Below are 24,149 nucleotides of genomic sequence, written 5' to 3'. Positions count from 1 at the left end.
TAAGAGCTTGCAAAGTGCAGCATTGTGGAAAGCAAAGACAGGCCAGCAAGACAGTACAAAAGCCAGTTACCTTATTCTCTTGGGGAATATTCCCCAACTGGGGAATTCCAAGTCATAGGGTATGATTATTACAGGGCTTGATCTTGATTCCTAGGCCAGATTGCCTTCCAGAAAGAATGCTCCTGACAGCACTGCCAGGAGCCAGGAATGAGTGGAATTGTTTTTCTTCAAACCCTATCAGTGTTGGGTTTATCTTTATCGTCTCTGTCCCCTTCTTCCTACTCCCTAACCCCAGGTTAAAGTTCGTGAAGTGGTGCCTCATAATTGTCCTAAATTACCTTCCTGTGATTGGAAAAGTTCTGTCCTGGAAAAACGGTGTTTTTTCCAGCCTGTTGCACAAGAGCCCTCTGAAATTCCCTCTACTTTCTGTTTCCTAAGTTTGTCTGACGGGGATATTCCCAAGTCGCTGTTCCAGAGACACCCAGTAGGATCTCAGTCATAATGCCCAGAATTTAAAGTTTGTCAGATAGGATTTAACCTCACTCAAGACTGGATGAGTTTCCGACAAGTTGTGTGTAACCTGATTTCTTGGTCAATTTAATTGTATTTGAGATGCACATTATTCAAGGGTAAATTGAGGCTAAGCAGCACCCCTGAACTGGGGATTATAGCCATGATTTGGGAGAGCTAAGTGGGGTTTATCTTCCTATAAAGCAGGGAATTACAGAGATAAGATTTGGACCCACCTTCCCTGGGCTCTCCCTCTCTTTTACATTTGCATGGTCCTTCCCTATTGGGGTGGCCAAAACTTTGTGCTGGGTCAGGGTTCAAATACGCTCGACTCCTTACCCTGGCCACCAAGCTGACTTTGGCCATTCAAGTCTCAGGCTGCTCCCATCTCCCACCTCCGTCAACTTGCAAAGCAAGCAAATCAGAGAAGGCCGCCTCAGCTGAGCTAGAGATCCTAGCAATTTAGCACAGACCCCGGTCTCCTCCCCGCTCCGCGCTCTTACAGGTTTCTCCCCTTCCAGGCGTCTTTCAGAGAGGATCGCTCCCCTCCATGATTCAGCAGGAGCCTCAGCAACACTCATCCCAACCCCCAAGCAGAGCCCGCGCTATCCAACATCTGCCCTCGGGGCTTGGGGCAGTCCCAAGCGCGGCGCTCCTGGAGCCTGAGATAACTTGGAGTGACCGGTCTGGCAGAGACAGTCCGACGGGAGGTCAGGACTCCAGCCCTGCCTGGCACGGACAGCCACAGTCCCCGGAGCAAAGCAGCGCCCTAAGCAGGCAGCTCCCCTCGACGGTGTTTGGGGAGAAGAAAGTTTGCGCAGTGCAGCCATGGGCGCACAGCAGCTAACCAGGACCTTCGTGGTGTGGGACTACTTGGTGTTCGCGGGAATGCTGTCCATCTCCGCAGCCATAGGCGTTTATTATGCCTTCTGCCGTGGCGGCCAGACCCAGAAGGACTTTCTGATGGGCGGCCGGAAGATGACGGCGCTCCCCGTGGCACTGTCCCTCACTTCCAGTTTCATGTCCGCCATCACAATCTTGGGTATCCCCTCCGAGATCTATCGCTTCGGGGCCATATTCTCCATGTATGGGTTCTCCTATATCATCATGGTCGTCATCACCTCGGAAGTCTTCCTTCCAGTCTTCTACAAACTGGGAATTACCAGCACCTACGAGGTAAGGAGGTATCACTGCCCGCCGCCTTTCGGGGTTTAAGGAAAGTGGGGAAGAAATTTTATCAAACTGAATTTTTAGATTTAGAGCAGGAAGTGGTATTAGAGGGTATCCCTCTAACAGAGACCCAGAGTCCAACTCTCTTCAAGGCACACGCGAGGAAACTGCTCTAGAAAAGGTTAAGTGACTTGACTAGGTCACCCAAAGGCAGAGTCCAGGTCCAAGCATAAGGCCTAAGATTCCAAATCTAGAGCGCTTTGCTTTGCGCATTCCTGCTGGCTTCTCTCTAGGTAAACAAACAAGTAATTGTTGGATTCTTCTGCAGAATGTTAAGTTCCTTTTGGAGGGGGTAAGTGACTTGCCTGGAGTCACACAGCTAGTACGTGTGGGAGGTTGGATTTGAATGCAGGTCCTACTGACTTCCATGACGGTGCTCTAGCCACTGTCCCATCTAGCTGCCCTGTTCAGTTCCTTTAAAGGCAGAAACTGTTTTCATTCTTATCTTTGTCCTCCCAGCATCTTGTATAAAACCTTGCACAGAGTAGAAGCTTAACATTAAATACTTGTTGGAATTCTTTGAATTGAATAGTAGTATTTTTTTTTAAAATGAGCTGGAGAATTTTGATCATTCCCCAAGTGGTTGCTATGTTGTAGCCCGAGTCTTTTCTACAAGTTTAGACAGGTTTGCCTGAGCATCTAAGAGAATGTTCCAGCAGAGTGAAGGATGGGCCTCTTGGTAGACACTGTTGATGCCTGGGGGAATGTGAGGCAACTATCTGACTGCGGAGCCAGAAGAAGGACTGGTCGATCAAAAGAATCCTGGCTCTGCCACTAGTGTGTGACCTTGGATGAGTCACTGAATTTCTCTGAGCCTCAGTTTCCAAATTTTAAAATGACAAGGTTAGACTCGACCTCTGGGGTCCCTTCCAGCTCCAGATCTGTAATAATGTGGGTAGGGTGGGTCATATATACTAACCATTCTACCCTCATTTTGATCTTTGAAAGTATCTAGAGCTTCGTTTTAACAAACGCATCCGCCTCTGTGGAACCGCTCTGTTTATCCTTCAAACGGTAAGTGGTTCTCCAGTGTGTCCCGACCCCACCCGCTTTTGTTGTCTAAAACGTTTTGGCAGTGTTTCTAGTAACTGGCCGCTTTGTTTATCAAGAATGTGTAAGTGAAAAATGGAGGAATTAAAAGGAGAGAGCTGGAAGCAGGAAGAGGATGAACCAGTTTTCGCCATTGCAGAGTCCTGAGGGTAGAGATCCTGGGAGCTTAGCTTCCTGAAATGACAGGATGACTTAGAATAAATTGAATTTCTCATCTGCACAAGCTGCACAATTTACTTGCTTTGGGCAATAGCTATTAATTTTTAATTTTCTAAATTAAACATGATGACTCCACAAATGTAATTCAGATGACAAAGGTATTCATTGAAAACTCAGTAAAGGGGTGGCTAGGTGGTGCAGTGGATAGAGCACTGGACCTGGAGTCAGGAGGACCTGAGTTCAAATCCAGAATCAGACACATAACACTCACCAGCTGTGTGACTCTGGCCAAGTCACTTAACCCCAATTGCCTCACAAAAAAAAACAGAAAGAAAGAAAGAAAAAAAAAAGAAAATGCTCAGTAAAGGCACGGCTAGGTGGCAAAGTGGATAAAGCACCGACCCTGGAGTCAGGAGGACTTAGTTCAAATCCAGCCTCAGATCCATGACACTTCCTAGCTGTGTGACTCTGGGCAGGTCACCTATCCCCTACTGCCTCAAACCCCCCCCCCCAAAATGCTCAGTAAGTACTAATAACTCCTACCTCCCTAGAGCTTACAAAGGATTTTCCTCCTAACTACCCTATGAAGACACATAGGCTATAACTATACAAAGGATGGTAAATATAGGGAGGCTGTGAGTGTACAGGGGATCTGGTCTTCTGAATGGGGGACTCCAATTGTGGGAACAGGCCCTATCCCCTGATTCAGTTGGCAATTGTGGCTTCAAAAATAAGCCTTAAGCATCACAATATGATTATAGATTTTGAGCTAGAAGGAACATTTGAGACCATCTAGCTCATCATTTTACAGATTGGGAAACTGAGACTCAGAAAGGCTAAGCAACTTGCCCAAGGCCATACCAGTAGTAAATTAATGTGTTAGAATCTGAACTCAGGTCCTTTGACTTCAAGGAGTTGCCTGAGGTATGAGAATGTTTATTTTTAAAAATTTGTTTTAATATTAATTTTCATAAGTTTTGAGTTCCAAATTCTCTCCCTGTTTCCAGTCCCTTCCACACCCATTGAGGAGATAAGCAATATATCAATTATATATGTGAAATCATGCAAAATATATTTTCACACTAGGCATGGAGATGTTAAGTAGCTAGCTCCCACGGCTACTGTCAGAGTCATAATTTGAACTCACATCTTCCTGACTCTTTTGTACTGCAGAAAAATTATAGAATCCTAAATTTTAGAGCTGCAAATGACTTTAAAGGTCAGTTAGTCCAACCTTTTTTTTTAAGGCGATTGGGGTTAAATGACTTGCCCAGGGTCACACAGCTAGTAAGTATCAAGTGTTTGGTCTGAGGCCAGATTTGAGCTCAGATCCTCCTGACTTCAGGGCTGGTGCTCTATCCACTGTGCCACCTAGCTGCCCCCCAACCTTTTCACTATACACTTAATGAAACAGTTTCAAAGAGACTTAATAATGTGCCCAAAGTTAGGATTTGAACTCAGGACCACACTCTCTAAACCCAGTACTCTTCTATGTGACACTGTGCTGCTTCCCAAGTTGTCTCTCACTTTAAAGAATTAGTCTTATCACTGTCATTGTCCCCATTGACCCCTTTATTGTTACCCCCATTTTACAGATGAGGAAGCTGATGCTCAGAGAGTTAGTGACCAGAATTGGGTTTTGAACCTCAGGTCTCCAGAGCAGTGCTCTGAGCTCTGTTGGAATGAGAGGGTGAGAACTGAGTGTCAAAAAGGAAAGACATAGAAGAAGGGACTAAGTGTTTATTAAGTGCCAGGCACTGTGCTGTCTCATTTTTATTGTCACAATAACTTTGGAAGGTAGGTACTATTATTATCCTCATTTTACAGTTGAGGAAACTGAGGCAGACAACGGTTAAGTGACTTGCCCAAGGTCACACACCTAGTAAGTCTCTGAGGTTGGATTTGAACTTAGGTCTTCCTGACTCCAGTCTCAGTGCTCTATCCACCATGATACCTAGATGCTTTAAGAATTTTTAAAAAATCTTTATGATTTACTCTAATAACTGCAAATTATGTTGACCTAAAGAGAAACATGAAGATTCTCCAGAAATATGTATAAGAAGTCCTACAAAATCAAAAAAAATAAAAAGAGAAGAGCATTGGAACACAGCGTTCTAGAGCTGGAAGAACTTTAGGTGGCCATCTAGTCCAATGAGACGTCTCCTTTACAATATCCTCCCTTATCTGGTCTCCGCAAGTGAAGACCTCCAGTGATTGAAGACCTCCAGTGATTGAAGACCTCCAGTGACTGAAGACCTCCAGTGATTGAAGACCTCCAGTGACTGAGGGTGGAAAAGGTCTTATTAATGTCATTGCTCAGTCATGTGACCCCATTTAGGATTTTCTTGGCAAAGATACTGGAGCAGTTTGCCATTTTCTTCTCCAGCTCATTTTACAGAGCTGTTTATAGGCAAACAAGGTTGCCTGGGGTCACACAGTAAATGTCTGATTTGAACTCCAGTCCTCCCAACTCCAGGCCCAGCGCTCTATCCACTGCACCACCTAGCTGCCCTCATCTGTAAAATGGGGATGATAATTGCCTATACTTTAAAGGCTTATAGTGAGAATTAAATGGGATAGATAGGTATGGCATTTTGCAAACCTTAAAGTTCTTTTTAAATGTTACCTATTATTATTATTAAATATAAAATCCATCAAACACACAGATGAATTATTGGGTTTATGCAGGGACCCCAGTTGTACTGGAAATAGAACCAGATATGCCAGAGAACATGAAGGATTGGGAAGAGATGGAACTCTTCGCTCCCCATCCAAAATATAGTGCAATAGTAGGAAGAGAGAGACTGGGGGATTTGAATGCTAAGTGGATTGTCATTAAAAAGTTCTTTTGTATTTGATAATTTTATGTTCACATTTCATGCCCTCATTTTTCTTTTCTAGGTTCTGTACATGGGAGTTGTCATTTATGCTCCGGCACTTGCTATGAATCAAGGTAAATCTTTGCACTGTAAACAGTGTTATTCGTGGTCATTTTTGGATAAGTCCAATTATCTCTTGGGGTTGGGGGGATGGGCTAATATAGCACCGTGATGGAAGCGAGCTTTTGGTGACCTTCATGGGTTTATAGGATCCCAGAAAAAAGATCAAAATCTCATAGATGTGGTACTAGAAAGAACCTTTATTGTTGTTCAGTCATGGCCAACCCTTCATGACCACACTTGGGGTTTTCTCGGCAAAGATACTGGAGTGGCTTGCCATTTCCTTCTCCAGCTTATTTTATAGATGAAGGAGCAGAGGCAAACAGGGTTAAGTGACTTGCCCATGGTCACCCAACTAGTTAGTGTCTGAGGTTGGATTTGAACTCAGGAAGATGAGTCTTCCTGACTCCAGGCCTGACACTATGGCACCACCCAGCTGCCCCTGGAGTGAGAATATTGTAGAGAAATTCCTGGAGGAGAGTCTGGAGTACTGCCTGCATAGGACAAAAAGGATGAATGGCTTGAGTTTTCTCTTCCTTAAAATGGGGGCACTGGGAGAAACCAGCCAACTGGAAGGAGGGGCCAGAGGGGGAGAGGGTACTTCCAAAGGTTACATTCAGGGATGAAGATTGAACTTTCAGAGGGAAGAGATAATTCAGGGTACAACAAAATGACTGGTCCTGGGGGTAAAATGTCCTTTGAGATTACAGGGTCATAGAATGATAGATTTATACTTCATCTAATCTCCCCATTTTAAAGATGAGTAAATTGAGGCTCAAAGAGGCTATACTGGCCCTAGATCCTAAGATAATACATTTGAAGCTGGAAGAGACATCAAAGGTCATCTAGTACACAACCCCACTCCCATTTTGCAGAAGAATCTAAAAGATCATATATTTAAGAATCTCATGAAAATAAATTCTGAAATAAAACAAGCTAGTGGACTTCATATTTGAAACACTACCATTCTGCTCTTTGCTGAATAATAAAACAAAGCCTTTGTCTCTGGGCTGATCTCAGTAATAGATACAGTGATGTTCATCACTTGGCATTGATAGAACATGTTGGAATCACTGCTAGAAATGACCTTGAAATTTCCTGATTTTTATAATAGACATAATAATACTATTCATTAGATGTTTCAGAAGTACTTTGGATTCACTAAGAATGGAATTTTGTGTATCTAAAAATGCCATTCTATATAGAATGCTTGGAATACTCTGTAACATTGTTAGGAAGTGACAATAGTGACTTAATTTCACTTTTCATGAATCTCTAGTCATTAGAAGTAATGGTTTAATTTAGGTTTAATTTTAGTTTAAATCTAATTCTAAGAGCACTAACTTTGATTTGTTAAGATATGTGGTCTCTTTTCTCATTATTACCCAACTCACTGAATTAGGGGGCTAAGAGGGTTTGGTGGGAGATTATGAAAGGTGAATTTTGGCTACAGAAAAACACTTTTATACCTTGTGACTTAGGAAGGCTAAGAGTCTAGTTCCTTTCTTTTTTCTTTCTTTTTTTTTTCAGTCAAAGACAAGGTTTATTAGAACATTCATCATATTGGGCAGACTCTTAAGGAGTCTGAACATAAGTAAGCAGTTGCTAGATTATAAGAATCTGATCAGTGGCTAGATTTTAAGAATATCAGCATCTTAATGGAGACAAGATGGACCTTACATACAGAAAGACTATGGGAGGGATCTAGGTGTGGCCAAGTAGTCTTGGAGGTAATAGAACCCCTGGGGTGGCCAGGGGAGAATGGAGCCTAGATGGGATTAAGGGTGGGAAGTGGCCTGGGGCCACAGGGAGGTTCAGAATTATAGCCTCAGGAGAATGCCAGAGATTTGGCCATGTGGGAAAGTCCAGGGTCTTTCCTTTTTGGGGTCTAGATCCCATCCTCATCATTCCCCCCTCAAACAAATGGGACCCAAATTCTTTTGGGGTAAGGGGCAAAGTCTCGTCTTCTGAAACTGCTTCCTGCTGGCAAAGGGCATAGAGCTTTCCCTGTCTCGAAGTCCCAAAGAGGAGATTGACTGGAACTGAGCACGGGCTGCATCCAAGGAACAATAGACATTGGCTGGTACCTGCTGTTTGCTACCAACTGTAGGTGAATGGCCTATAGTCTGGAAGACACAAATCTGACAGAAAAGACTGCAGGTTTCAAATGACAGGATAAAACATCCTTAGCTCTGTTTGGAAAACTCAGTTTTCCAACCACACAACCATCAAAGCCATCTCATAGCCAGACTCAGGAATAGCCAGATGGGTAACATTCCTTTTCACAGGAACATAATGGGGAAATGGAGCCAGGAGGATCCCGTCTTAGACTGAGGCTAAAATTGTCCTCTCAGCTTTTCCCAATGCTGACTTCCCACCAGTATCACTTTCTCTGAGTAGCTTATAGCATTTCTCTCAGATGGTGGATTATTGATTATCGATGGATTATGACCCATCAGGCAACTCAAAATAAAATCCTGTGAGCTTTTACCTCACACAGCAAGTTTTACTAATCACAGGTTAGGAAAAACTTTTCCAGGATTTGCATCTCAAAATTAAATTTGTCCTGGTGTAAAAAGCTAATCATTAGAGATTTCTATTACTTGCAAATTCTCAGCAAGCCATACATAACCCAAACAAGCTTTTCAGCTAGTTTACACATTAAAACAATAATCAACAATAGGCAAACTATTTTAGTGGTAACCAAATTATGAAAAGTTGCTTGACATAACTGATACAGAAAGTTCACCAATTTTAAACTTTTCTAAAACAAACCCATTACCAATCAGGTGACTTCAGTTTTGTCAAATGCGTTTCTAAGTTACTTTGCACAGAGAGTCAACGTCTCATCATTAACAGTTAAAACTAAAATTTTAAGAAGAGCATGCTTACCCAAGTTCAGAGGCCAGCTTCTCTACCTTAAGCAGGATATGCTGAACCTGGGTGATGCTTCCAGGCAAAAGTTGCCCCAGAGCCCAAGCCCATTGCCAGTGGTGCCCACGCTGTCAGCTGCTGCCCCTCATGCCTCCTTCCTTTCCCAGGTGGGGGAGGGCAAAATCAAAGGTGGAGGGGTAAAGGTTGAAATGCTCTTTGGTGGGGACTTGGGGGATGATACATTTTTAGAAACTATTTTTAATACTTTATTTAAATACGTTCCAAGGGAGTGGAAGCTTTCTAGTAGCATTTTATTCCACAAGAAAGGTGATAAGAATCTGCCCTCTGATTGGAGGTAACAACATAGTCAAGATTTCTGCCTCGATTCTATCAAAAGGACTAGGGGATTGGAGTACTAGGGATGGATGCATGAGTGGTTGCCAGAAGGGCTTGATGTCAAATGATGGCTTCACTGAACATAATCTCCTTCTGTAGTCTTAGATGATTCCAGACATAAAAAAGAGAATGTGTGGGATGATATGATTGGTAAAGGAGGCAGAAAGCTTAGAGCCCATTTATCCCAACTCCATCATCATACAGAGGAGGTAACTGAATTATTATTTTAGATAAGAGACTTTTAGAGAATTAGGACAAAGTCTGTCTCATGCTCAGGATCATCGGATTTCAGGATGGGATTTTAGAGATGGCACATTGCAAAAAGCATGGGAGTCAAAGAAACTGGGTTCAAATCCCAACTCTGATAAATATTTCCAACTATCTGACCTTGTGGGCAAGTCACTTTACCTTTCCGAGTCTCAGTTTTCTCTTCTGTAAAATTCAGGTCTTGGATAAGATGATCTCTCAGGTCCTTTCAAGTTGTCAATGTTATAATCTTGAAGGTCTTCTAATCGAACCCCTTCATTTTACAAAGGAGAGAAGAGCGTCCCAAAGAAATTACAGTTGACTTGGCCATACTCCCAGAGGCCCCAGGCAGTGGAACCATGATTTGAATCCAAGCCATCTGAATCCAAATTAAAAGCTCTTTCCACTGAAGCTGCATTTGTTTTGTGAAGAAGTCAGGAATGTCATTTTTGAGGAGTTGGAACGTACAGATTTCATGGGGATGCATTTATTCTTGCTTTTTTTCTGCAGCCACAGGTCTCAATTTGTGGGGCACAATCATTACCACAGGAGTAATCTGTACCTTCTACAGCTCAATGGTATGACCATCACCCATTTCCACAGGGCCTCGCTGATTACTTAAACAGTTATTCCTTCCACATCACGACTTTCCCTATTGCAGTTTCGATATATTGTGGGTTGGCATAAGAAATTAATTGGGAATTTGGGGGGAATTTTGCAGAACCCACAGACAACAGGTGACGGCCAGCAGGTAACACACAAAAAGTTTAAAACTCAGAAATGCATAAAATATATATGTAGTATTGTATAATATCAACATATTTTATCTTTTAAACCATAATAATTCAGACTTCGTCTCTGGTACAAAGAGAGGGCCAAAAAATTTTATGTAAATTTCCTGATCATGGGGGCGCTGCTCCCCTAACCCCCATAATGTGGAAGGGATAACTGTACTCTCACTAACTTGGTAACATTTGAAGGTGTCCTGGGCAAGTACCATGTTTTGTACTTCTCTAACTAAACCTGGAAGGTGTCCATAGGGAAATATTGTAGTGGAAAACAGCTTATCTTCCTTCCTCAGGTTGGTTCTTCTGTTTACTTTGGGTGATGCCTAGTGGGAAGAGAGCATTCCCATTCTTTTCGATGGGAAAAGGAATCCTGGATATAAGTACTTACAAGTTTCTATACACAGACTTGAGAGAATGCTGGATTTTTTCCCTAGTAAGAATTAGAGTTATATGGGATTCCCCCTCACTCTGGACTCAGAGGACATGGGTAAAAATCTTTGCTCGGCTACTTACCACCTGTATGACCTTAGGAAGGCTGTATAACTTCCCTGGGCCTCAGTTTCATCATTTCTAGAATGAGTGACTTCAGAATTTTCCTTTCAGCTCAGATCTATGCTCCTGTGATGAGAATGTTAATATGTGATGTAAATCAACAATATTATTAATATAACAGATTTGAACTCAGGTCTTCCTGACTCCAGGAAGGAAACAATATTGTTATTATGTTGTATAAAATTAGATAATATGCTATATTATACAGAATACATATATTAGGGCATATTTATATGATGTTATTACAATATAAGACAATATGCTACAAATTACATGTAATCCTATATGATACATAGCATAACATAATACAGCATACTATTATGTATGCTATAATACATCATATATAATATTTACACATTGCACATATTATAATAATATTATATGTATAATATTAGATATAACACATGTGGCATATAATCAAAGATATTTATAAGTAGATAGGACATTACATTGTGTGATATAATGTCACATAGACATGTATATGTGATATCACATATATCTATAAACACATTTGTGTGTTACATGTGTTATATGTAATATTGGACTGTATTATACATATAATATGCTATGTGATATAACACAAAATATTATTCTTTCCCCCAAAGGGTGGATTCAAAGCTGTTGTCTGGATACATGTTTTCCAAGTTGGAATCAAGATGGCTGGATTTTTTTCTGTGATCATACAGGGTACTGTGGTTCAAGGTGGAATCAGCAATATCCTAAATGATTCCTATCATGGAGGAAGATTGAACTTCTGGGAGTAAGTTTCCATTTGTCCACTGGGAATGCATACGTGTTTCTGTGTATTTTCAGGATAAATCTTCAATAAAGATGCAGTAGAATTTGTAAACAACAGCAAGGATGGGATAGTAGAATTTACTCCGCCATCTTGGCTCCATCCCCCCCCCCGGATAGTAGAATTTAAACACAGAGTCAAGGATGGCATGCAATCCAACAGTAAGCCCTTATGAAGCATCTATTGTGCCAAGTCTTGGGCTTTGCACAGGGGAAACAAAGATATGAAATGACTAAAAGAGGTTGCCCTTAAATAAGGAGTTTATATTCTAATGGGGGAGGCATTCTCTATAAAAGTAGAAAATGACAAATAAGCTTCTAGGAATTAGATGACATACTTTGGACCACATATTTCAGTGTGGAATAGTGTAGGGGAAAGAAAGTCACCCTTGGAATCAGGACAGACTTAAGTTCAAAAACCATTTCTGACATTTGTTTGCTGTGTGACCATGGGCTAGTCACTTGACTTCTTTCATCCTTAATTTTCCCAAAGATGAGGATGACACCATTAGTATCTTGCAAGAGGCAACAAAATGTAGCAATTATGGGGTTGGCCTTGGAGGTATGAACATCTGGGTTCAAATTCTGCCTCTGACCCATGCTAGCTGTGTGACCCTGGGGAAATAATTTAACTTCCCCATGGCCCAGGCAACTCCCTAAGATTATGATTTACAGATGAGTTGCCAGTCAGTATCAGTGGAGAGTATTTCAATGTTGGGACTTCCTTACACTGAAGAAATCACAAGTCTCAACTAGAAGTATGTATCTCAGAATAATTATGAGAATCAAGTGAGATTATGTGTTGGTAACATTTATAGACCTGAAATATAAGAGAAATGTGTTTGACATAGCTGTTCTTGAAGATACCCTTTCTGAAAGCCCCGCTTTGCTGCTTGTTTACTCCTCTGGTTTGAGAATGGTAGCTTAATTTCCCTGGGCCTTAGAGTCCTGACTGTAAAATAAGGGAGGTGGAAAGGATTACTTCTAAGGATCTTTCCAACCTTTAAATCTCTGATCTATGAAAACTTTTGTGTATAATTAATTTTTTCCCTAGCTGATTCTCTGAAAAGTCACTTTTTATTTCTTTGGGTAATTAGACAATACTATATAGTGGAAAAAAAACCTAACCAGCATATCAACCAAATCTGACATTATATGTAATGTTCCACATCTACAGTCTCTTGCTTCTGCAAAGAAGGGAGGAAGATGAATCTGTCTTCTTAGGGCACAAGCATGGTCAACATGATGCATTCACTTTTTGTTGTTTTGGTTGGGGAGTCAATTGGAGTTAAATGACTTGCCCAGAGTCACACAGATAGTAAGTCTCTGAGGACAGATTTGAACTCAGGTCTTCCTCACTCTAGGGCTGGTGCTCTACCCACTGTGCCATCTAGCTGCCTCTAAAACATTTACTTTTTGCTCAACATGTTTTCTTTCTTTCTTTCTTTCTTTCTTTCTTTCTTTCTTTCTTTCTTTCTTTCTTTCTTTCTTTCTTTCTTTCTTTCTTTCTTTCTCTCTCTCTCCTTCCTTCCTTCCTTTCTTCCTTCCTTCCTTCTTTCCATTATTTATTTTTAACATCATTAAAAAATTTTTTTCTGAGTTTCAAATTCTTTCCCTCCCTCCAGCTCCTCCCCCACCCATTGAGAAGGCAAGCTATTTGATACTGATTATACATGTGAAGTTATACAAAACATTTTTATACTAGCCATGTTCCAAAAAAAGCAAGAAAAATAAAGAAAGTGAAAAAAGTATTTAGCATTTTTTTAAAAAATGATCTCTTTCTTCAAAGAGATAGAAGAACCCACAAAATTCATTTTGGGTCTGATTGTCACCAACAAGGCAGAACTAAATCCAGAGGCAGGAGAGAATGATGGAACAGTTGGGGAGAAAGTGACCAGATTACCTTTGAATTTGTCATAAAGGTACAAGAAGGCTGGACTTACATAGTCTGACATATATTTTAGGTTCTGGGGGAGTAGAGTTCAGAAGCTTCAGGGGAATTTAGCACAGGAGGGATAGGATATCCTAAGGGGAAATTCTTTTTTTTGGCTAGGTGACGGGGTTAGGTGACTTGCCCAGGGTCACACAGCTAGTGAGCATTATGTGTCTTAGGCCGGATTTGAACTCAGGTCCTCCTGACTCCAGGGCCAGTGCTCTATGCACTGTGCCACCTAGCTGCCCCCCACAAGTGGAAATTCTGAAGACCTAAAGAGAAACCCAAAGAAATTCTGATGTATAGTAAATGTATAGTAAAATCCTTCTTAGAGTCGACGAGCAAATACATAAATGATTAGAATTACAGCATGTTGGAACTGGAGGTATCTTGAGACATTATCTAGCAAGAGGATCATAGTACGATCCCATCATTTGACAGATAAGGAAACTGAGGCCCAGAGAGTTAGTAACTTGTCCCACATCCCACAGGAAGTAAATGGTGGAACCAGGATTCAAATTCAGGTTTCAATGCTCTTTACACTGTCACCCATAGCCTCTTCTAGGCCAAACCCCTTATTTTATAGAGAGGGAAACAGAGGGTAATTGACAGTTATGACTATTCAGCGATAAACACCGGGGTCCTTACCCTTGTGTCTCTTAATTTCAATGGGAAAACTTTTTATTTCATTGACTTTAATGTGAACTCTTTGGGCAGTGTTCATTTCTTTCTGACAGTCTACTTGGTTCCTCTATTTGCTGTTCAGCTTCAATCCCAATCCTCTTCAAAGATACACCTTCTGGACCATCATCATTGGTGGGTCCATCACATGGCTCACCGTCTTTGGCATCAGTCCAGCTCAAGTGCAGAGGTACAATGCCTGCAAAAGCCGTTTCCATGCGAAAATGTAAGAGCTATGTAGTATTGTTTATGTATCAACACTCTTAAATGTCCTTTGTTTTTTATGAAAGACATTTTAGAGAATAATTTTTATTTAATCCTTTCAGTATAATATGATATATATGTGATGTATATTTTATAGAATACACATATTTTGTATAATCCTTTAATATAGTAATTTATACAATAATATATTAATAACAGTAATTTATACCTTCAAGGGTACTCATCTGTATAATAATTTATACTGCAATTTATACTTTATATTGATGAGAGACAGGATGGTCTAGTGCTTAGAGAAAATTGTTTGTGTCTTGCTTCTGACCTATACTGGCTGTAAGACAACTTCTAACATATACTGGGTAGATCATCCCAGGGATGGGGAACCCGTGGCCTTCTATGTCTTTGGGTGCAGCCTTTCAACAGAGTTCAAGTTTTACGGAGCAAATCCTTTTATTATGGGGATTTCTTCTGCAAAGTTTGGATTCAGTCAAAGGGCCACACTTGAGGACCTAGAGGGCTACATGTGACCTCAAGGCTGTATGTAGCTCTCAAGTCCTTAAGCAACTCTTTGTCTCAGGAAGGCAAAGACATAGTTACAGGTACAGTCCATGTTTTACAAATGAAGAACTGAGGCTGAGAAAGGTTGAGGGATTTGCCCAGGGTCACCCAGGTAGTAAGTGTCAGAGATGGGGTACAAGCACAGTTCTCCCAACAAGTCAATCAAGTGTCTTGCCACTGGACCTAGATAGCTCCAGAGGAGAGAGTGAGGCTGGTGACTTTGCACAGCCCTGCCTCACTTAAATACAGTTCACTTGCAGGTCACGACATCACCTTCCTGATGTCATGGTCATCTTTGAGAATGAAGGACAAAGAACACATCACCATGAGCTGGAACAGCTAGGTGGCATGGATAGAGCCCCAGCCAGGCCTGGAGTTACATAGACTCATTTTCCTGAGTTCAACCCTGACCTTAGACACTTATGAGCTGGGTGACCCTGGGCAGGTCACTTAACTCTTAGTTTGCCTCAGTTTCCTCATCTGTAAAATGAACTGGAGAAGGAAAAGGCCAACTGCTTCAGTATCTTTGCCAAGAAAACCCCAAATAGGGTCACCAGGAGTCAGACATGACTGAAATGACTCAACAACGAAATCATGACCCAGGTACCATACTAGGTGATGTCATGACGAACATAAAAAATGACAGTCCCCATTCTCAAGGAGTTTTGAAATAACATGCACCTATATGAGTGCTTTCCAAATAAATACAATATAACACTAAGGTAGTTAATTTAATGTAGTTTGGGAGGGGGGTCACCAGCTTTCTGAAGGGATCAGGAAAGGTAGTACTTGGTTTACATGTTGCAGGAAAAGATTCGAAGAGGCATGAATCTTCCTGACTCTAGCCCAGCATTCTATGCACTATGGCACAGGTCACTTAACTCTTAGTTTGCATCTGAGAAGAGCAGTGAGTGCATTCGGAACATGGAAGCCAACCAGTGAGATAAGAGATGGAGCAGTGTGTGTGAGAAAGAGAGATATGGCCAGTTTGTCTGGAGAGTAGAGTTAGGGAAGGGAAGGGGTAAATGAGTCTGGAAAGATGGAAAAGGGACCAGCTTGGAAAGGGCTTTAAAAACCAAACATAGGAATTTATATGCTAGCCTAACTGCATGAAATTATTGAGTAGGTGATAGCTGATCTTAACTTAAAACTTCAGGTCAGATCTGCCTTTAAGCGACATCGCTTTGGCAGCTGTGTGGAGGATGGACTGGAGTGGGAAGACCCTTGAGTCAGGAAGGCCAATTAGGAAGCTGTTGAAGTAGTTTAGAGGAGAGGTAAAGGCCCATGTGAATGGAGAGCAGGCGTGAGATGGAGAGGTGTTGTGGAGGTAGAAATGGCAAGATCTGGCAACTCATGGGATATAAAGGTTGAGGGAGAATGAGGAGTTGAGGGTGATGCTAGGGTTAGGAAATGGAAATATAAGAGAGGGGTGGGTTTCTTTTCTGTACAGCACTTGAGAGGATCATTGGAAAGAGTATTGAATTTGTCATCAGAGGACCTGGGATTCAAATCCAACCTCTGTCACTTGCAACCTCTGTGACCCTGGGCAAATTGGCTAACCTCTCTGGGCCTCAGTTTACTCATCTGTAAAATAAGAGAATTAGAAAAGATGGTCTCTCAGATCCCTTCCAGCTCTGGGGCTATGAAGCCATAATTGACTTTGCTCCCAAAAAATAATGGTAAAATATTTCAAAAGCAGTTAAAATAATTCTGGCTTTTGAACCCTGTATTCTGAGAGAGAAAATGTAGGGATTTATATGTATGCCTTCACTTAAAAAAAAATCCCAAACCACTTGTTGAGTGTCTGTCAGGCTAGGAATTGGGGATACAGGGTAATATCAAGATGGTCTCTGTCTCCAAGGAGCTAGGAGCGTGGTCAACGAGGATGATGTCCTCCATGCTAAACACTGAGGTTACAAATGCAAGCAAAAAAAAAAAAAGATGGACCCTACAGTCAAGGAATTTACGTTCTAATGAGGCAGCTAGGTGGTGCCATAGTACATAGAGTGCTGGGCTAGAGTCAGGAAGACTCATCTTTTTGTGTTAAAGTCCAGCCTCAGACACTTACTAGCTGTGTGACTCTGGGCAAGTTACTTACCCCTGTTTGCCTCAGTGTCCTCATCTGTAATATGAGCTGGAGAAGGAAATGGCAACCAGTATCTTTGCCAAGAAAACCCCAATGGGGTCACAGAAAATTGGACACAACTGGAAATGACTAAACAAGGGGGAAGATAATACTCACTCCACAGCTCCTCCACACTGCAATCCAGTGAAACTGGATTAATCCACTGAATTAATCTGGTGAAACTGGATTAATCCACTGAATTAATCTGGTGAAACTGGATTATATATCATTATATAAAAGGTATGAAAAGCAGGTGGGTGGGTAGTTTCTCATAAGGGGAATGGCAATAAAGGAAGAATCAGGAAAATGAAATTTAAATGCCTGAAAAGCCAAATCATACTAAAAGGGGTAATTAATAATCCAGCAGAACATTACAAGTGATATTGTGAGTATACCCATCAATGCCAAATGGGCAGTAAAAATGGAAGATGCCCTATTAGTTTAGAGGAAGGCTAGAATGCTAGGACTTGCTCTTTGAAGGCTTTTTGGAGGTGGACGGACTGAAGTTAAGTCCTAAAGCAAGCTTAGAACTTGCCTTAGGAAAGAAGAGAGGAAGATCTGACCCCACAGGACATGGGGAGAAAAAAAACAAACAAGGAAAACCTATGTCTGAGAGAGTGTTAGCAGAAGGTTTTATGTGGAGCAAATGTTTGAATAGAAGGAAATGAGACTGGTTGAGGCCAATTCATGGAGTGCTTTGAATGGCAGGCTAAACTTGGAATTTATACTGCAGGCACAGGGCAAGGCCACAGAAGACCTCCAAGCTATCTATCCACCAATAGACAGAAAATTGATGGATTCATGAATCCACACATCCTATTAGCAGTACTTTTGACAAATAGTATATTTTTCCAAGTCTAGCCTTGATTCTAGTCCAAAGGTTTTCTGTTCTTTCTTTTCTTTTCCATGACATGTTGTAAAATGTACCCTGATAAAATGGAGAATTTCTGAAGGAGGGCAACCATGATGGTGAAGTTCATGTTATTTGGGAGGGTTGACTAAAGGAACTAGGAGCTATTCAGCCTAGATTAGGGGAAACTGGCCAGGGGGTGGGTGTGAGGGGAGAGACACTATCTTTAGGTACTTGAAAGTCTGTCACATAGAACAGGCATCAGATTTGTTTTCTTTGTCCCCAGAGGGCAGAATTAAAAGCAGAGCAGAGAAGTTACAAAGCCGCACAGTTAAAAAAATTTCCTGATAGAATTATCTCAAAGGCTAGATGAAAGTTTGTTGCATGTGTTGTAGTGGGCTTTCCTCATCAAGTAGGGCTTGTAGTAAATGGCCACTTGAGATCCTTTCAGCTGTTGCAACATGCTTAGTCTACCATGCATCTTGCCCTTTGGGTAACCCACAATTCTGTTTCTTCAAGAAAATTCTGGTGTTCCATGATTTACACCCATACCATGTCATCAGAACGTTACTGTGATTTAAAAGACGGGGTGTTTTTGTGACAAGAAATAAGTAATTTAGGATCGTTCAAAGAACTACACTATTTCTGAAGTACAGTCTTGCTTGTTCTTTTGGGAGGAAGAGGAGTGCAGTTCTCTGGAGTCAGACAACCTGGGTTCAAATGCTAGCAGTTCTCTTGCAGCATGACCTAACAGTACGTGACCTCTTCTTTTGTTTTTGTGTCTTAATTACATTTTTTTTCCAATTAACAAGCATTTATTTTCTGTCCCTCCCACTGTTCACCCATTAAAAAGAAAGAAGTATCCTTTGCAACAGATAAGCATAAACGAGTAAAATAAATTTCCCCATTGGCCATGTCCAAAAATGTAGATCTAATTTTGCATGTTGAATCCATCATTTTTCAGGAGGAGAGTAGCATTCTTCATTATCAGTCATCTGGAAATACATATGGTTAGTTGTGGTACTGATCAGAGTTCTCCTGGTTCTGCTCACTTCTCTCTGTCTCGGTTCATGTAGGTCTTCTCTGAAATTAACCCTTTGTCTTTAAGTTTAGAGAGCAAAACGGTCAAACTCATCTGTTTTCCTTCATTAGTTGCTGTTATAAAGAGAAATGGTTACACCCGAGTAAACCAAACAATTTTCTTTTTGCCAACTAAAAGATAATATTTATTTACCTAATGAAGTATGGAAGCAAAGTGGCAATGCCTATTTTTTACTGCCAGGTGATGTTTCTTTAAAGCCTTAGCATATTAATGATGGCATTTATTGTTTGTTTGTGTAGGTCCCTTTACATAAATCTTATAGGATGCTGGGGAATTCTTGCCTGTACAACGTTGTGTGGTCTTGTCCTTTATTCAAGATACCATGAATGTGATCCTTGGACATCAAAGAAAGTGTCAGCACCAGACCAAGTTCAGTACTGCAACTATTTTGTGAATACATTAGCCATAGATTATGAAATAATATTGTTGGTTCAGAGTGCTCCTACATGGTCAGTGAACAATAGGTAGGCACACTAGAAACTCTACTAAAAGCTTGCGCAAATTTATATGTATATGTCCACATTTTTTTACATCCAGGATTCATCATTCAGCTGTACATATACATACATACATACATACATACATGCGTGCATACATACACATACATACATACATACATACATACATACATCAAAATCAAACCATTCAATAACTCCAAACAACACATCAACCATATCTGATGACTGCCAAATGTGATATAGTCCATTCCAACTGTTCCTCCGTTTTGTACCTGAAGGGAGGTAAGGTTCATTTTAAAAAATTATTTTTTGGGACCAAGGCTGGTGTTTCTTATAATGAAAAGGACATTTATTCTAATTAATTATTTGATCATTTAGTACCTTCAGTGAAACATCCCTGCCTTTGAAGGTGTAGCAATAGCAAAGTTGTTATATTATTGGATTTTGGTACACTTCATTTAGAGGAAAAAAGATTGGAATTTGGCGTATTTCCACCATTTATTTAGCTGAGAGTGATGCCTCATTTACCCTGGAGACTAAGCTGTTATTAATAAGAATATGGAAAAATAGCTCCTATTTAGAGAAGACTTTAAGGTTTACAAAGAATTTTCATTATACCCTGTGAGGCAGGCAGTATAAATATTATTGTAACCATTTTATAGATGATCAAATGGATACTCACAGAAAATGAATGATTTGCCTATGGTACCATGGCAAGTGTCAGAGCCCAGATTCGAACTCATTTCTCCTGAATCCAAGTTCCATAATCTTTCTTCTATAACTATTTGTTATAGACCATTATTACAGAAAGAATTTAGTATGATGTTAAAGATGATTCGGTGTTTAATGGATCTTGTATTTAAGTTCTGTTCAAAGTAAAATGTCAAAAAGGACTTGGAGGAAATTGTTTGGTTATCATACCTGTAGAAGCTTCATCTTTTCCTGGTGAAAAGAATTTATAGGGGCAGCTTGGTGGTGCAGTGGATAGAGCTCTGGCCTTGGAGTTAGGAGGACCCAAGTTCAAATCCGGTCTCAGACACTAGATACTACCTATTAGCTGTGTGACCCTGGGTGAGTCACTTAACCCTGATTGCCAAAGTAAAAAAAAAAAATATATATATATATATATATAATATAAACTTTGGAGAAACCCATCTCTGATCTATTGTTAAATTTGTTAATGTTTTGAACAAACAATATTCGTCAATATTGTTAAAATTATCAAAATGTATGGATAATGTTCCTTCACATTCCATTATTGATCAGTTCCATTGAGGTTGACCCTGACAAGAGAGGTGCTGTGGTCCATTGGGTTACTGTTGTATAAATCACCTTTAGAAGGTTATTCACAAATAAGAGGATGAGGAAATAACCAAGATTTTTCTGGAAGATGAGAAAAACTCTGGGGAAGGCTGTTTCTTCTTATTCAACAACCAACATCACCGAAGGGCGATCACATCACATTGCCCTGAAGATATGTTCTGTAAGAAGTGATGAGCATAAAGGGCAGCTAGGTGGCACAGTGGATAGAGCGCCAGCCTTGGAATCAGGAAGACCTGAGTTCAAATTTGGCCTCAGATACATAACTCTCACTAGCTGTGTGACCCTGGGCAATTAACCCCAATTGTCCTCACCAAAAAAAAAAAAAAACAAAACCAAAACCAGAAATGATGAGCATGATGAATAGAGGGAAGCAGGGGAAAAACTTAAATATTCTTATACAAAGTGAAGTAAGCAGAGCCAGAAAAATGATGTATACAATGACTATAATCATTTAAGTTGAAAAATCAACAACTGCAAAATATTCAAAACTGAATATGCAAAATTACAAAGATAAGGTTGGCCATAAAAAAGAGATATGAGAAGACAATGCTCCTCTCCACCTCCTACCCCATTCCTTTCTAGAGGTCAGAGGTCTAGTGGTGTGGAACTTTGCAAATAAAGTAATATCATTTTGATGTGTTGATATCTTTCACTCAATTTCCCCCTTTCTACTTTTTCTTTTTACAAAAATTCATTTTTACAAGGGATGGTAGCTCCTTGGTGAGGGGAGTGGAGGGAAGAAGTACTCAGAATAAAATCTAGGTGATATAAAAACAAAAGAAAGCAATACAGTCTAAAAAGCAAAAGAGAAATATTTACTTTTTAAAAAGGCAGAGTTTTGTTACTGAGTTACTTACCTTAAACATTCATCCATTTGGCATAGCTCATTCTCTGGCAATGCTGGATAAATGAGATATTGATTTCCTTCGTCGGTGATTATAGATGTAAACTTTGGACTTTTTCAGCTCATGCCCTATTTAGCACTGGACATTCTGCAAGATTTTCCGGGACTCCCAGGACTCTTTGTGGCATGTATATATAGTGCAACACTGAGGTATGAACTTTACATAATTAATGAAATATGATTTTGGAGTGCTTTGTGAAAACCTTCATATTTCATGAGCTGAGGCTGAATTCTAGCAATAGGAATGATAAGCTTGCAACCTAGGCATATATTCTATTCAATACACCCTGGGAACTGTGATTTCATCATAGGGTATACCGATACCTTCATGGGCATAAATATATTCTCTGTATCTTTATAAATGGTCTTCACCAGTTGCTCCAAACAAGAAGCTTCTCCTTGAGGTCATGTATGGTTGATCAGCCTCTTTGTACTTATCCTGGCTGGTTATCAAACCATAGTCCTTTGTTGGGACCACACTGGAAGCCTATCCAGCTTGATCACTCCTCCCAGAGCTAACATTTTGCTCTTAGAGTTCTAGAGAGCTCAGAGTCACCTCAATGTTATAATGAGGGACCCAAGTGTTGTTTCATTATCTGTATTAACCATATCAGGGAGGTAGATTATCTTATCCCCCATCCCCACCCTCGGGATCACTATTCAAGGGAAGGTTTTGTGTTTAATGAAACTCATTCCCATACAGTTTGTTTCCATATTCCCAGTGAGGTTTCAATAGTAATAATAATTCAATGTCAACAGTTTTCCCTTTTCCCTAAAGATTTCACTATTTGTCAAAAACAGATGCCTGAGTTATTTGTCTTAAATACAAGTATGGGGAAGCAGTGTGGAATAGTAGATAGAATGCAGAAGTCAGAAAGCTCTCGGTCCAAATTCTGCCTTTGATGCTTCCTAGCTTTGCGATACAAGGCACGTTGTTTAACATCTCTGGGTTTCAGTCAATGCTCTGAGATAGGTATTCTTTGGTAAAAAGGGGTGGTTACATTACATGGCTTCTGAGGTCCCTTCCAGCCCTAGGGTCTGAGATTCTAGAAATAGAATCGAATACTGAGGGTCAATAGCAATTTAAAAAAAATTTCTTTCCAGTTTCTGTCTTCAAGATGTTTATTAAATGGAATAAAGCAAAAAACAAACAAAAAGAGCTTTTCCTTGTCTTCTGTAGCACTGTGTCGGCCAGTGTCAATGCCTTAGCTGCAGTCACGATCTCGGACCTCATCAAACCTCACTTCCCATCACTCTCGGAAAAGACTCTGTCTCAGCTTTGTAAAGTGACAAGTAAGTGACTGCGGAATAGCTTCACTTTTCCATTTTTACATCACAGGGGATATTTGCAGTATCAGGCACTTTCTGTCCTTGGAGATCTGACCCAGTTTAAGAGGGAAAAGTGTTTTTAGATTTAGAACTAGAGGGAGTTTCATTTTCTGTTCAGTTCATTCTGTATCTGAACTGGTGTTTCTTCTCCATCATATTCATCAAGCGGTTATCTTGGAGACTTCTGAAGGGAAGGAGGAAGGAAGAAAGGAAGGAAGGAGGAGGGAGGAAAAGAAGGAAGGGAGGGACAGAATGATGGAAGCAAAGAGGAAAGAAAAGAAGGGTAAAGGGAGGAAAAAGAGGGGAAGAAGGAAAGGAGGAGTGAGAGAAGGAAGGAATAGAAGAAGAGAAGGAAGGAATAGAAGAAGAGAAGGAAACCCGCATTTATTAAGTGTTTTATTATGTGCATTATATGGACAGATAGGTGGCATAGTGCATAGAATGCCAGGCCTAGAGTCAGGAAGACTCATCTCCATGAGTTCAAATCCAGCCTCAGACACTTACTAGCTGTGTGACCCTGGGCAAGTCACTTTACCCTGTTTGCCTCAGTTTCTTCATCTGTAACGTGAGCTGGAGAAGAAAATGGCTAACCACTCCAGTATCACAGCCAAGAAAACCCCAAACGGGGTCATGGAGAGTTGGACATAACTGAAAACAACTGAACAAGAACAACATGTGCATGACTATATCCTAATGCAGCCCATTTCACATTCAGATAATTCTAATAATTAAAGAGTCCTTCCTGCCCCCTTTAGTCACAGTTGATTCTTCTTCTTTGCAACTCTCAGTTGCTCCTGATTTTGCCCTCTGGAGACAAAAATCCCTCTTCCACGTAACAGACCCTTAAATACCTCAATAGAACCATTAGTCACTCCCTAAGTCTTCTCTTCTCTAGCTTAAATGATGATAGCTAATACGTAGATTTTTAAAGCTTCCCAATTACAGATATTATATTGCTCAATCCTCACCACAACCATGTGGGTTAGGTGCTATTATTATTCCCATTTTTATGGAAGAAGAAACAGAGTGAGACTTGGTTAAGTGACCTGGAAAGGACCACATGTCTAGTAAGTATCAGAGGGGAGATTTGAATTTGAGTTTTCTTGACTGTAGGCTCTTCTTTCA

The 24,149-nt window shown here is 40.6% G+C and overlaps 1 protein-coding gene across 1 annotated transcript in view; it reads left to right on the top strand.

Annotated features, from left to right (window-relative positions):
- The first annotated feature begins 474 nt into the window (after window positions 1-474).
- Window positions 475-24,149, top strand: part of LOC110205633 (sodium-coupled monocarboxylate transporter 1-like) — a 36,245-nt gene continuing 12,570 nt past the window's right edge. The window contains exons 1-9 of the mRNA XM_078146781.1: window positions 475-1,686; window positions 2,689-2,754; window positions 5,851-5,902; window positions 9,915-9,982; window positions 11,350-11,504; window positions 14,239-14,379; window positions 19,250-19,379; window positions 21,757-21,845; window positions 22,876-22,988. Of these exons, the coding sequence (XP_078002907.1) occupies window positions 1,339-1,686; window positions 2,689-2,754; window positions 5,851-5,902; window positions 9,915-9,982; window positions 11,350-11,504; window positions 14,239-14,379; window positions 19,250-19,379; window positions 21,757-21,845; window positions 22,876-22,988 (1,162 nt within the window). The 5' untranslated portion in view covers window positions 475-1,338. The remainder of the gene's footprint in view (window positions 1,687-2,688; window positions 2,755-5,850; window positions 5,903-9,914; window positions 9,983-11,349; window positions 11,505-14,238; window positions 14,380-19,249; window positions 19,380-21,756; window positions 21,846-22,875; window positions 22,989-24,149) is intronic.

The sequence above is a fragment of the Phascolarctos cinereus genome, unplaced genomic scaffold (genome assembly GCF_003287225.1).
Source record: "Phascolarctos cinereus isolate Bilbo 61053 unplaced genomic scaffold, phaCin_HiC Scaffold_1;HRSCAF=81, whole genome shotgun sequence".
NCBI classification, from domain to species: domain Eukaryota; kingdom Metazoa; phylum Chordata; class Mammalia; order Diprotodontia; family Phascolarctidae; genus Phascolarctos; species Phascolarctos cinereus.
The sequence above is the reverse complement of the archived record's forward strand: the minus strand, read 5'-3'. Positions and strand labels throughout refer to the sequence as shown.